General features: G+C 42.5%; 1 protein-coding gene across 4 annotated transcripts; it reads right to left on the reverse strand.

The window, feature by feature from the left end:
• Positions 1–148: 148 nt before the first annotated feature.
• LOC115192142 (rab GTPase-binding effector protein 2) lies at positions 149–10,873 on the reverse strand. Of its 4 annotated transcripts, none has more exons than XM_029750314.1 (12): positions 10,680–10,873; positions 9,752–9,960; positions 9,430–9,512; positions 8,993–9,350; positions 7,418–7,513; positions 7,222–7,320; positions 7,010–7,129; positions 6,817–6,895; positions 6,691–6,702; positions 1,626–1,780; positions 1,354–1,470; positions 149–1,150 (listed from the first exon to the last, which is right to left on the reverse strand). In XM_029750314.1, the coding sequence occupies exons 1-12, from the start codon at positions 10,720–10,722 to the stop codon at positions 1,049–1,051; spliced, it is 1,473 nt and encodes a 490-aa protein (XP_029606174.1). In that variant the 5' UTR covers positions 10,723–10,873; the 3' UTR covers positions 149–1,048. The 4 variants fall into 4 exon arrangements, with proteins under 4 accessions (XP_029606174.1, XP_029606177.1, XP_029606175.1 ...); XM_029750317.1 differs by having other exon boundaries at positions 9,799–9,960; positions 10,680–10,871; XM_029750315.1 differs by having other exon boundaries at positions 8,993–9,355; positions 9,799–9,960; positions 10,680–10,871.
• Positions 10,874–12,921: the final 2,048 nt, after the last annotated feature.

Genomic DNA, 12,921 nt, shown 5'->3' on the forward strand with positions numbered 1-12,921 from the left:
GAGGATCTTCTTGAGGCACTTTATTTGGAAGGCCTCCAGGGTTTTCATGTGCCAACTAAGGGCTCCATGCTTCACAGCTGTATAACAGCATGGACACACACCTCTCTCCGCAAACAATTACACAAGAAAAACATGATCCTGCAATGAGTAGTCTTTCAATGTATATTTATATATTAAGGCAATTAGTATCAACAAGAGAATGCAAAATTAATTCACAGGTTTCTTATCGCTTATTCTTCATTTTAAAAAGTGGTAAAGTCTAAAAAGGTAATTGTGTCACTGGAGTGGTTGGTTATAGAGTTTTTAGTGTTACTCGCTGGTATCAACAAGGGCAGTGCTTTTAGATCAATGATTGGAAGTCAAGCAAAGTGCCCACTGGTCCTGAGAGGTGGGTGAGTGTGTGCATTTCCATGTGTCAAAAGTATCATAATACAGTATAACTTACAGTAGATACTGGCCTTTTTCAACATATTGCATTTTAGTGACTTCCACTAAAGCAGTAATGTAGTGTTTCTCATCACATCTGACCTGCGGGAATGTCAAGTCAGGAACTTCAATACAAATATTCAAGTTCTCAATGAGTCCAGTTAAAAAAGGGGGTTAAGTTCAGTCTTAGAATGAGTGTTTGGTCATTGAACATGAGAAATTACATTTTTTAAACACCCAAATATGGAAAGATGTGGATGGCGCTCAAGGAACAAGTCGAGGTGCAACCAAAACAATCATATCATTGAACAGCTCCAAAGTACAAATATTCCAAGTCACATTACAAGCTGAGGTGGCGATTCCCAATGTTGGAGAGGATTGGCCTGAACAGGTCTGACTCTCATTATGAGTTGTCTGGAATGCAAGATGATTTGTATATCAGTGATTATTCAGTGCCTTGCTCAGCCCACTCCTCTTCAAAGCGGGGATAGTCATGATAGTGGTCAAGTCTTTCTCCATGGTTACGGTTGCACTTCATGTCCACCTTCGTTCTTATTGGTCACCCTTGGAATACTTCCTGTTTCTCCTGTCGCTTTGGCTCTGTTGTGCTGGTCTGATAGACTCACATCGCATCAGTGGGCGGGGAATCCTCACCAGGAAGCCCCTCCAAGATGTCCCTGACCTGGTCCAGAGTTTCAGCCTGACGGATCAACTCCAGCTTCACCTAGAAGAAAGCGATGAAGGACGGAGAGACAGACAGAAAGGGAAAGAAAGAGGGTGGAGTAAGAAGCCTCATGGTCATTTGACTATGGAACAAAAATGATATGGAATCTAGCTGGACTGGACCTAGATCAGTGCTGTAAAATAACAAACCAACCCAATGTGAATACACCCTGAGTGGGCTGGTCCTGAATCAGTGTAATGTACCTGCAGTGACTGTGAAAGCTGGACAAAGTCCCTCTGCACTGTCTGGCTGGTGTCCACCTGAGAACGCATACTGATGATCTGGCTACGCAGCTCCAAACACTGTTGCTGGAGGGACGCCTAGGAGGGAGATGGAAAGGGAGTTGAGAATGGTGAGAGAGGGAAAGAGCTACAGTAACATGTTCTCTTTCCTACTTTGGGAACACCAAGTACACAAAAAGGTACAACACGGACGGACGGACACACATCTATCCCTGGTCCCCCCTGTACAGTACCTTGTCATGGCTGAGAGTCTCGCTGTCTCCTTGTAGGTGTGAGAGCGCCATGCTGAGACCTTGTAGCTCGGTGCGACCGTTCTGTAGCTCCAACTGCAGTGTCTCCTTTTGACACTGGACCCGCTCCATCTCTGTCTTCAGGCTGGACAGCTGCACTGCAGAGGGCAAAGGTTTTATTGAACAAGGAAGTCCCATCGAGGTTAGAAGACCGGTTTCACAAGGGAAAGACAACGGGCGTGTTCGAGCAGATACACTTTGAAAGGCGGTGACTTGACAAAACGTATTGCATTATGTGGATAACTGTATGAACGTCACAAAAACAACCATGTGATCAAAGGTCATGCGGTTTTTGATGAAGTCTCCTTCAATTGCGGCAGTTGCTTTTCACCGACGGCGCCATGCAGCCATCGCCTGGCTACTGGGAGGCACTACTTGTCAACCAATCAATGTTTTTGGTATTTGAGACCTCTAACAAATGCTTTACACACTGCCTTCAGAAAGTATTCATACCCCTTGACTTATTCCACATTGTTGTGTTACAGCCTCAATTCAAAATGGATAAAACAGATTATTTTCCTGCTCACCCATTTACACAATACCCCATAATGACAAAGTGAAAACATGTTTTTTTTTTATGTTAACAAGTAGATTAAATACAGAAATATCTCATTTACATAAGTATTCACACATGTTAGAATCTCCGTTGGCAGCGATAACAGCTGTGAGTCTTTGTAGGTTTTTAAGAAATGTGTGAAACTCATTCCACGGGGGGGGGGCAGTGTTTTTGCTCCTCCCTTGTACTTGATTGATGAATTAAGGTCACTAATTAGTAAGGAACTCCACTCACTTGATTGTCTAGGTCTTAATTGAAAGGATAAAACAAAAACCAGCATACACTAGGCCCTCCATGGAATGAGTTTGACACCCCTGCTCTAAGCACTTTGCACACCTGGATTGTACAATATTTGCCCATTATTCTTTAAGCTCTATCAAATTGGTTGTTGTTCCTTGTTAGAAATCCATTTAAGTCTTGCCATAGATATTCACCCTGATTTAAGTCAAAACTTACTCAGCCACTCAGGAACATTCACTGTCCTCTTGGTAAGCAACTCCAGTGTAGATTTGGCCTTGTGTTTTAGCTTATTGTCCCACTGAAAGGTGAATTTACACCCTGTGTCTGATGGAAAGCAGACAAACAGGTTTTCCTCTAGGATTTTGCCTGTGCTTAGCGCCATTCTTTTTGTTTGTTTTTTATCCCCAAAAATTACCAGTCCTTAACGATTACAAGCAAACCCATAACATGATGCAGCCACCACTATGCTTGAAAATATGGAGAGTGGTACTCAGTAATGTGTTGTATTGGATTTGCCCTAAACATAAGACTTTGTATTCAGGCCAAAAAGTCAATTGCTTTGCCACATTTTTTGCAGTATTACTTTAGTGCCTTGATGCAAACAGGATGCATGTTTAAGGAATATTTTTTTTATTCTGTACACTTCCTTATTTTCACTGTCAATTAGATAACATACGGAATTGTTTTAAGATGGTCATACCAAGGATCATTTAGTTATTTGATTTGGAATTTTAGGACCCCTTTAGATATAAAAATATATTTGATAAAACATCAAAATTTGGATTTACTGCCATCAGCCCATAGAAATGCATTGAATAACAGATTGATACATGGGAAAACAGTAAAAAATAAATCAAATTGAAGTTTGAAACAAAGTGTCTGTCCTATATCAGAGAGACATAAGAAAGATCAGGAAATTATTTTAAAAAAGGTGAGACCTATATTTAACAAAATAAAATTGGCACCTCACTACTTCCATATATAGTTCCATTAATATTTTTAACTGGTACTGGGCTACCTTCAGACAAGTCTTGTGAGCGTCAAAACAACTGACATGTACGTGTTCGCAAGAGTCTCACCTTTGCATACAAATAAAGAAAAATATGCATAGAGGGGTCATATTACAGTGTAGACCAAACTGATTGGATGCTACGGACAGAAGTTGGCAGATCGGCGGTACCGACTTCATATGTTGCGCTTGTGGGGGTAGTAGAGCTAAACGTAGCTAAACGTAGTTCTTACCAACATCGTGTTGGTAAGAGTCAAGTAGGCCAAACCATTCGGACGCTAGAGATGTTTTCATGAGAAGACCGGTTTTCAGGATGTCTCATGGTCTGAAAAACACCCCTGTAACTCGGCCACCTTCCACCTCAGATGCAGAAGGCAGCCATTGGCAAATGCGGTGGATTGAGATGCAGCCAATGCAAAAACATCAGTTCTCTAATTTAGCACCAAATTTCTTTTTAAATCCCCATTAAAATTTAACTAGGCGCGGACATCGACTTTAGGAGGTTATTAAACACCATTAATAACCCCCTAACCCCCATGCAACTTATTTTTGTTCAGCAAATTTGAACTCCTGAACTAATTTAGGCTTGCTATAGGAAAGGGGTTGAATGCTTATTGACTCAAGACATTTATGACCCGTTTCAACAAGCTGGGCATAAGTCGCACGTCACTACTTCAGTCATTTTAATGAAAACATTTTTAAATCAAAAAGTGTTTTTGGCCGAAATGCCTTCTGGAACATGTGAACTTATATATACACAGCATTTTCTAGATCTGAATTTGTACTTTTATCCAATATGAATAACACCGTTTCAAATGTTGCTCCATAGGACCAAATCCAGGTGGTAGGTCACATTTCAGCTTTACATTTTTTATTACCCCTATTACTAGCCTGTTCAACCTCTCGTGTCGTCTGAGATTCCCATAGATTGGAAAGCAGCTGCTGTCATCCCCCTCTTCAAAGGAGGTGACACTCTTGACCCAAATTGCTACAGACCTATATCCATCCTACCCTGCCTTTCTAAGGTCTTCGAAAGCCAAGTCAACAAACAGATTACCGACTATTTCGAATCCCACCGCACCCTCTCCGCTATGCAATCTGGTTTCAGAGCTGGTCATGGGTGCACCTCAGCCACGCTCAAGGTCCTAAATGACATCGTAACCGCCATCGATAAGAAACAATACTGTGCTGCCGTATTCATTGACCTGGCCAAAGCTTTTGACTCTGTTAATCACCACATCCTCATCGGCAGACTTAGTAGCCTTGGTTTCTCAAACGATTGCGTCGCCTGGTTCACCAACTACTTCTCTGACAGAGTTCAGTGTGTCAAATCGGAGGGCCTACTGTCTGGACCTCTGGCAGTCTCTATGGGGGTACCACAGGGTTCAATTCTTGGGCCAACTCTTTTCTCTGTATACATAAATGATGTCGCTCTTGCTGCTGGTGAATCTCTGATCCACCTCTACGCAGACGACACCATTCTGTATACTTCTGGCCCTTCTTTGGACACTGTGTTAACAACCCTCCAGACGAGCTTCAATGCCATTCAACTCTCCTTCCGTGGTCTCCAACTGCTCCTAAACACAAGTAAAACTAAATGCATGCTCTTCAACCGATCGCTGCCTGCACCTGCCCGCCCATCCAGCATAACTTCTCTGGACGGTTCTAACTTAGAATTTGTGGACAACTACAAATACCTAGGTGTCTGGTTAGACTGTAAACTCTCCTTCCAGACTCACATCAATCATCTCCAATCCAAAGTGAAATCTAGAATTGGCTTCCTATTTCGCAACAAAGCATCCTTCACTCATGCTGCCAAACATACCCTCGTAAAACTGACCATCCTACCAATCCTCGACTTCGGCGATGTCATTTACAAAATAGCCTCCAATACCCTACTCAACAAGCTGGATGCAGTCTATCACAGTGCCATCCGTTTTGTCACCAAAGCCCCATATACAACCCACCACTGCGACCTGTATGCTCTCGTTGGCTGGCCTTCACTTCATAATCGTTGCCAAACACATTGGCTCCAGGTCATCTACAAGACCCTGCTAGGTAAAGTCCCCCCTTATCTCCGCTCACTGGTCACCATAGCAGCACCCACCTGTAGCACGCGCTCCAGCAGGTATATCTCTCTGGTCACCCCTAAAGCCAACTCCTCCTTTGGTCGTCTCTCCTTCCAGTTCTCAGCTGCCAATGACTGGAACGAACTACAAAAATCTCTAAAACTGGAAACACTTATCTCCCTCACTAGCTTTAAGCACCAGCTGTCAGAGCAGCTCACAGATCTCTGCACCTGTACATAGCCCATCTTTAATTTAGCCCAAACTACTACCTCTTCCCCTACTGTATTTATTTATTTTGCTCCTTTGCACCATATTATTTATATTTTAACTTTTAACTTTCTTCAAACTACAAATCTACCATTCCAGTATTTACTTTGCCACCATGGCATTTTTTGCCTTTACCTCCCTTATCTCACATCATTTGCTCACATTGTATATAGTCTTATTTTTTTTTTCTACTGCATCATTGATTGTATGTTGTTTTACTCCATGTGTAACTCTGTGTTTTTGTATGTTGTCGAACTGCTTTGCTTTATCTTGGCCAGGTCGCAATTGTAAATGAGAACTTGTTCTCAACTTGCCTACCTGGTTAAATAAAGGTGAAATAAATAAATAAAAAATAAAAAAATGAATTTGTACATATTTCAAAAAACACAATTCCACTTTGACATTACGTGTAGGCCAGTGACAAATCTCAATTAATATTTTTTAAATTTAGTCTAACAATATGTGGAAAAAGTTGAGGGGTGTGAATACTTTCTGAAGGCACTTCAGAAAGTACGTTGTTTTCAGTTTGTGTGTGATCTGGGGTTAAAGAAAAGTTTTAGACCTTTATAAAGAAAACCTTAGCAGCTATGTTGACAATGCCATGTTGATCTGAATCTTGCTGTTGGAAAACCACTAGTGTACGAGTTTTGGCTGTGGCAGATGCACCTCCCTGACTTTCGTCTACAGTCGGCTTTGTTAGCCTATCTAATGTAACCGATTAGTTTACTACAGTCAACGCTTGTTATCAACTGCCTGTGTGTGATGCATTACTGATGAATTCCTATGGCCTTCTATACCACACACTTACAAATGGTCTCACCTCACACACACACACACACACACACATATATAATAATGCCCACTCACCTTGTAAAACTTCTTTTGAGGCAGAACCATAGGAGAAAGAGAGAATGTATGTTGGTTTTGAACCAGCTGGCAAGTTCTATTACACTTAACACAAAGAAAGAGCAAAGGAAAGGCAGATGAACAGACCGCTCTCCTCCACACGGGTCTCCAGCTGTTCCTTCAGATTGACGATCTCAATACGCAGCCTCTCCTCACTGTGTGCCCCCTACAGGTGGGAGTACAGCAGTGCATACATTAATAGTACATTTCCTTTGTATTTCTATGATTCTTGACTGTATAAACACACAAACGTGCACGCATATATAAACACATACTGTACCTGTAGTGTAGGACCAAGGCGTGTGTTGGCATCCCCTGCCCCAACCGTCTCCTCGATCTCCTCCCCTTTTAGCCTGGACAGCTCGTTACACACCCTCCTCTGAGAGAGAGACAGCTCTGCCTGGGAACAAGCACACACAAAAACAACTCAAACACACACTACATGGACCTCATCCCCCCCCTCCCTGGTTGGACCAAGTGCCTGTCACTCACCAGCCTGCTATGGACGGCATTCTGTGATTGGTTGAAAGACTTCTGCAGCTCCTGTAGGAGGGCCTCCGAGGTCTGAACCTGAGACTGGAGAACTGAGACCTGACACACACACACGACACACAGTAACATTAAATTACGTGGACAACTGACGTTTCTCAATATACAGTATATGCCATGTGTGTAAAGGTGTACGTACGTGTTTGTGTGTCTCAGTAGTCTGTGTCTCCAGCTCGCTCTCCAGCTCTGTCCTCTCTTCCCTCAGTCGACTCAGCTCTCCCTCCAGCTCCACAACCTGCACATCAGACCACACCACATAAGACGTCATGAGTCCATTCCAGACCTGTACAGTTCTGCTCACCTGTTTGATAGCCAACATTGGTGTTTGACTGTTTTAACAGGCTTTAAGTACATAAAAAACATTTTACTGAGTTATAGTTCATATAACAAAATCAATTGAAATAAATTCATTAGGCCCTAAACTATGGACTGTACATGACTGGGAATATAGATATGCATCTGTTGGTCAGAGATACCCCAAAAAAGGTAGAGGCATGGATCAGAAAAACAGTCAGTATCTGGTGTGACCACCAATTAATTGCCTCATGCAGCACGACATCTCCTTGGGGAGTTGATCAGGATGTTGATCAGGCTGTTGATTGTGGCCTGTGGAATGTTGTCCCACTCCTCTTCAATGGCTGTGCAAAGTTGCTGGATATTGGTTGGGAGCTGGAACACGCCGTCGTATATATATCGGCGGATGAATGGCACGACAATGGGCCTCAGGATCTCGTCACGGTATCTCTGTGCATTCAAATTGCCATCGATAAAATGCAATTGTGTTCGTTGTCCATAGCTTATGCCTGCCCATACCATAACCTCACCATGGGGCACTGTTCACAACATTGACATCAGCAAACCGCTCGCCCACACGACACCATACACGCTGTCTGCCATCTGCACGCTACAGTTGAAACCGGGATTCTACCGTGAAAAGCACACTTCTCCTGCATGCTACTGGCCATTGAAGGTGAGCATTTTCCCACTGAAGTCAGTTACGATGCCGAACTGCATTCAGGCCAAGACCTTGGTGAGGACGACGAGCATGCAGATAAGCTTCCCGAAGACGGTTTCAGACAGTTTGTGCAGAAATCCTTCGTTTGTGCAATCCCATGGTTTCATCAGCTCTTCGGGTGGCTGGTCTCGGACTTCTGAAGAAGTCAGATGTGGAGATACAGGCGTGGTCTGCAGCTGTGAGGCCGGTTGAACGTACTGCCAAATTCTCTAAAACGACGTTGGAGGCGGCTTATTGTAGAGAAATTAACATTCAATTCTCTGGCAACAGCTCTGGTCGACATTCAGTCAGCATGCCAATTTGCACGCTCCCTCAAAACTTGAAACATCTGTGGCATTGTGCTGTGTGACAACTGCACATTTTAGAGTGGCCTTTTATTGTCCCCAGCACTTGTGTAATGATCATAATGTTTAATCAGCTTCTTGATATGCCATACCTGTCAGGTGGATGGATTATCTTGGCAAAGGAGAAATGCTCACTAACAGGGATGTAAACAAATTTGTGCATAACATTTGAGAGAAATAAGCTTTTTGTGTTTATGGAACATTTCTTAGATCTTTTATTTCAGCTCATGAAACCAACACCTTACATGTTGCATTTATATATTTTTTCAGTATAAGTCCTAGTTGGAGTGTGTTTGTGTGGCTGGTGCTCACTTGTTTGCTTAGTGAATTGATGTCAAAGTGTGTGTGTGTTCACCTGTGTGTTAAGCGAGTCCCATTCGGTGTGTGTGACCAGACGGTGGCCAGGCGGGGGCAGGTAGATGGCCTCGGGCACCAGGGTTCCCGTGGAGACCAGGGAGGCGGTGTCTTCCTGGGGGGGTTGGCGGCGGGGCAGTGAGGGCGTGTCCAAGGAGAAGGAGGAGAAAGAGGCGAAGTCACAGTTCTGGGAGAAATAGCCCTCCAGCCCTGCCCCTTCACCCTCCCCTGGTCCCTCAGCCTCTGTTGGTTGGCTATCCCATCCGTCCGTTCTTGGCTCTCTGAAGCTATTGGTGGGAGAGTCTGTCGACTGGCCCTCGGACTGCATAGCTCCTACCTCCACCCAGTCCTTCTTTACACTGCCCTGAGTGAGAGCGAGACGAAGGTCAGAGACAAGGAAATGGGTTTAGTAACATTAAGGTGAACACACGCACACACCTGAGACTGCACACTGGCTCTCCTCCACTGGGCACGCTCAGACTGCAGAGTAGATATTCTAGCCTCATACTGAGAGGCCGTCTCTGAGAATAGAAGAGAGAAACGAGATGACAGACAATAACAGGCCATCTAGGTGGGTCCGACACATTGACTGCATTCCAAATTGCACGCTATTCTCTAGTGCAAAAATGTTGACCATAGCCCCCATTGGGAACAGATGATGAATATAAGGCATGGCGCAACCTTCCTCGGAAGAGAGGGGACCCGCCCCCATCTATACAATGGTAGGGAAACACTGGTATATAGAAAATATGTCTTCCACCTCTGACTGTATCTCCTGGTCACACTGTGTGTTGCTCTCTCTCTGACCTCTAAGGGCCTCCTGAAGAGACTGCATCTCCTGGTCACACTGTCTCTGCAGCTCTCCCAGCTCCTCCTGTTTGCTCAGTTCGCAGATTGTCGCCACGCCCTGCCAGTGCTCCAGCTGCGCTCGGCAATCTGCTAGCAGGGCCTGCAAGCTCTCCATTGCACCTGACAAGAAGAAAAATTAAGAGATAACATAATCTGTTTATGGTGAACGCAGGACAATACAAGGTTGTGAGTGGGGTTCAACAGTCCCAGAGAGACTGACTTCAAGATATCTTATGAGATGCATAAAGCATGATCATGCAAGCAATTGCATTTAGGCCTATTCCTTCCAATGTCAATAAGATTACAAAACACCCCCATGCAAAGCAATTCATTAATGTAATAATACACCTGTTGACAATCGAACTGACAGATAATATTGTTTTGGATGTCTCTCAGTGGAGACGTGGCAATCCTTGGCACACACCTGCCACAGCTTCTAATTAGGCTGACTGACGTCGCCACAAAAATCATACTTATTATAGCTAAATCCCCGCCTATTTCTACAATTCCTCTTCTTAAAATCAGATTTTAAACCTAACCACACTGCTAACCTTGTGCCTAACTAACCTTAAATTAAGATCAAAAAGTACATTTTAGTTTATACATTTTTACGATTTGGCCAATTTTGACTTTGTGGTAGTAACAGGAAGGTCAAGAGTTCTCTCAGCAAGTGACAGCTCCAGCAATAGCAACATTTTGTACATGTTCAGTGGTCTGTAGCGACATTCCGAAATTCGCACGCATTTGTGAGATTTGGCTATCACAAAGGGTTAGTTAGTTAGAAATCAAGCTAGCGTAACTAAAGCACTTGTTGATGGCTAACTTGTTGACATTCTTACCAGTGTCATCCTTCTGAGAGTTCTCCGACGGTTCCATTATCATTTGTGTCCGAGCCGTTCTATATGGCACCAACTGTCTTAGTCGTGAAAATCATCTACTGGTTGGATTGGTGTGAGAGCTCAAAGCAGAATTTATTCACTCCTGTTCAACTTCAGGAAATAACTTTCCCCGGTTTAAGCCCACGGATATTACGTAACATCCTTCCTAAATGCCGACGACTGCATTGAATTTTCTGTTATTCTTCCCAGTTAAACTACCGTATTGTCATGGGATGAGCGAATCATAATATGTAGGTTATTAAAATGCCAACCACTTTAAAAGGGAGAGAATCTGTATTTTCAATACAGCTAATAAGTGCTGTCTAGTTTCCGAATGTCTGTTATTGCCACGAATTTTGCGTAGCTGGTGTCAAATATTTTTTTTATAATAGACTGTACGTTATTTATGAGGGATACCTGGAGGAACTCGGATCTCTGAAATGAAAATGGCGGCCCTCCCTTCAGTAAAATATATTTTGACCTGACCCTCCCCTATACCCCAAATAATAATTAAAACATAAATTGGATATCAGAGAACATTCCTACCTTTTACCCTCACTCCTACGACAAACCAGAGCCTTACAAAAAATATATAGTACCAGTCAAAAGTTTGGACACACCTACTCATTCCAGGGTTTTTCTTTATTTTTACTATTTTCTACATTATGGAATAATAGTGAAGACATCAAAACAATGAAATAACACATATGGAATCATGTAATCAAAAACATGCCAGGTCATGTTACTTAGCATTTCTTTCAAGGTGCTTGAGTGATTGTTATAAGATAATTGGGCTTGTGACTGTGTTTACTCATGTTTGATCAATCACTCCATGGTGTATGTCTGTCTGTCTCATCCAACTTGTCTTGTTAAATAAATATATTTTATATTTCAGATTCTTCTAAGTAGCCACCCTTTGCACACTCTTGGCATTCTCTCAACCAGCTTCCCACATATGCCGAGCACTTTTTGGCTGCTTTTCCTTCATTCTGCGGTCCAACTCATCCCAAACCATCTCAATTGGGTTGAGTTCGGGTGATTGTGGAGGCCAGGTCATCTGATGCAGCACTCCACTCTCCTTCTTGGTCAAATAGCCTTACACAGCCTGGAGGTGTGTTGGGTCATTGGCCTGTTGAAAAACAAATGCTAGTCCCACTAAGGGCAAACCAGATGGGATGGCGTATCGCTGCAGAATGTTGTGTTAAAGATGCTGGTTAGTGTGCCTTAAATTATAAATAAATCACACACGAAGAAACTTTCAAAGTTCTTGAAATTTTCCCGTATTGACTGACCTTCATGTCTTGAAATAATGATGGACTGTCACTGTATATAGATTTTTCTATTGTGTTATTGACTGTACTTTTGTTTATCTCATGTATAACTACTCTGTGTTGTTTTTTGTCGCACTGCTTTGCTTTATCTTGGCCAGGTCGCAGTTGTAAATGAGAACTTGTTCTCAACTGGCCTACCTGGTTAAATAAAGGTGAAATAAAAAATTTATTCTCTTTGCTTACTTGAGCTGTTCTTGCCACAATATGGACTTGGTCTTTTACCAAATAGGGATATCTTCTGTATACCCACCCTACCTTGTCACAACACAACTGATTGGCTCAAACACATTAAGGAAAGAAATTCCACAAATTAACAAGGCACACCTGTTAATTCAAATGCATTTCAGGTGACTACCTCATAAAGCTGGTTGAGTGAATGCCAAGAGTGTGCAAAACTGTCAAGGGAAAGGGTGGCTACTTTGAAGAATCTCAAATATTTGTTTAACACTTTTTTTGTTACTACATTATTCCATGTGTTATTTCATAGTTTTGATGTCTTCACTATTTTTCTAATGTAGAAAATAGTAAAACTACAGAAAAACCCTGAAATGAGTAGGTGTGTCCAGAATTTTGACTGGTACTGTACATTAGAATAAAATAGTTTACATCTGGTACTTTCCTTCAGTTACCGAAGGAATACTAAATATTACAAAATCAATCATATTTGTTCTCTGAGCTTGACACCATTAAGAATAAAGTTAGAAAAATGTGACCTATATTTGTTTTGTTTTTATAGGCATAATATGTTCCATAAATGTGCCGATTTTACTTTTGGGATAACCAGAAATGTTCCTCTTTTTCCAAGAAGGACCATAGTAATTGTATCAGATGTTATCACAGAATAGAGTTGATAAACAGTGGCTATTATGGTG

The sequence above is a fragment of the Salmo trutta genome, chromosome 4, assembly GCF_901001165.1.
Source record: "Salmo trutta chromosome 4, fSalTru1.1, whole genome shotgun sequence".
NCBI lineage: Eukaryota > Metazoa > Chordata > Actinopteri > Salmoniformes > Salmonidae > Salmo > Salmo trutta.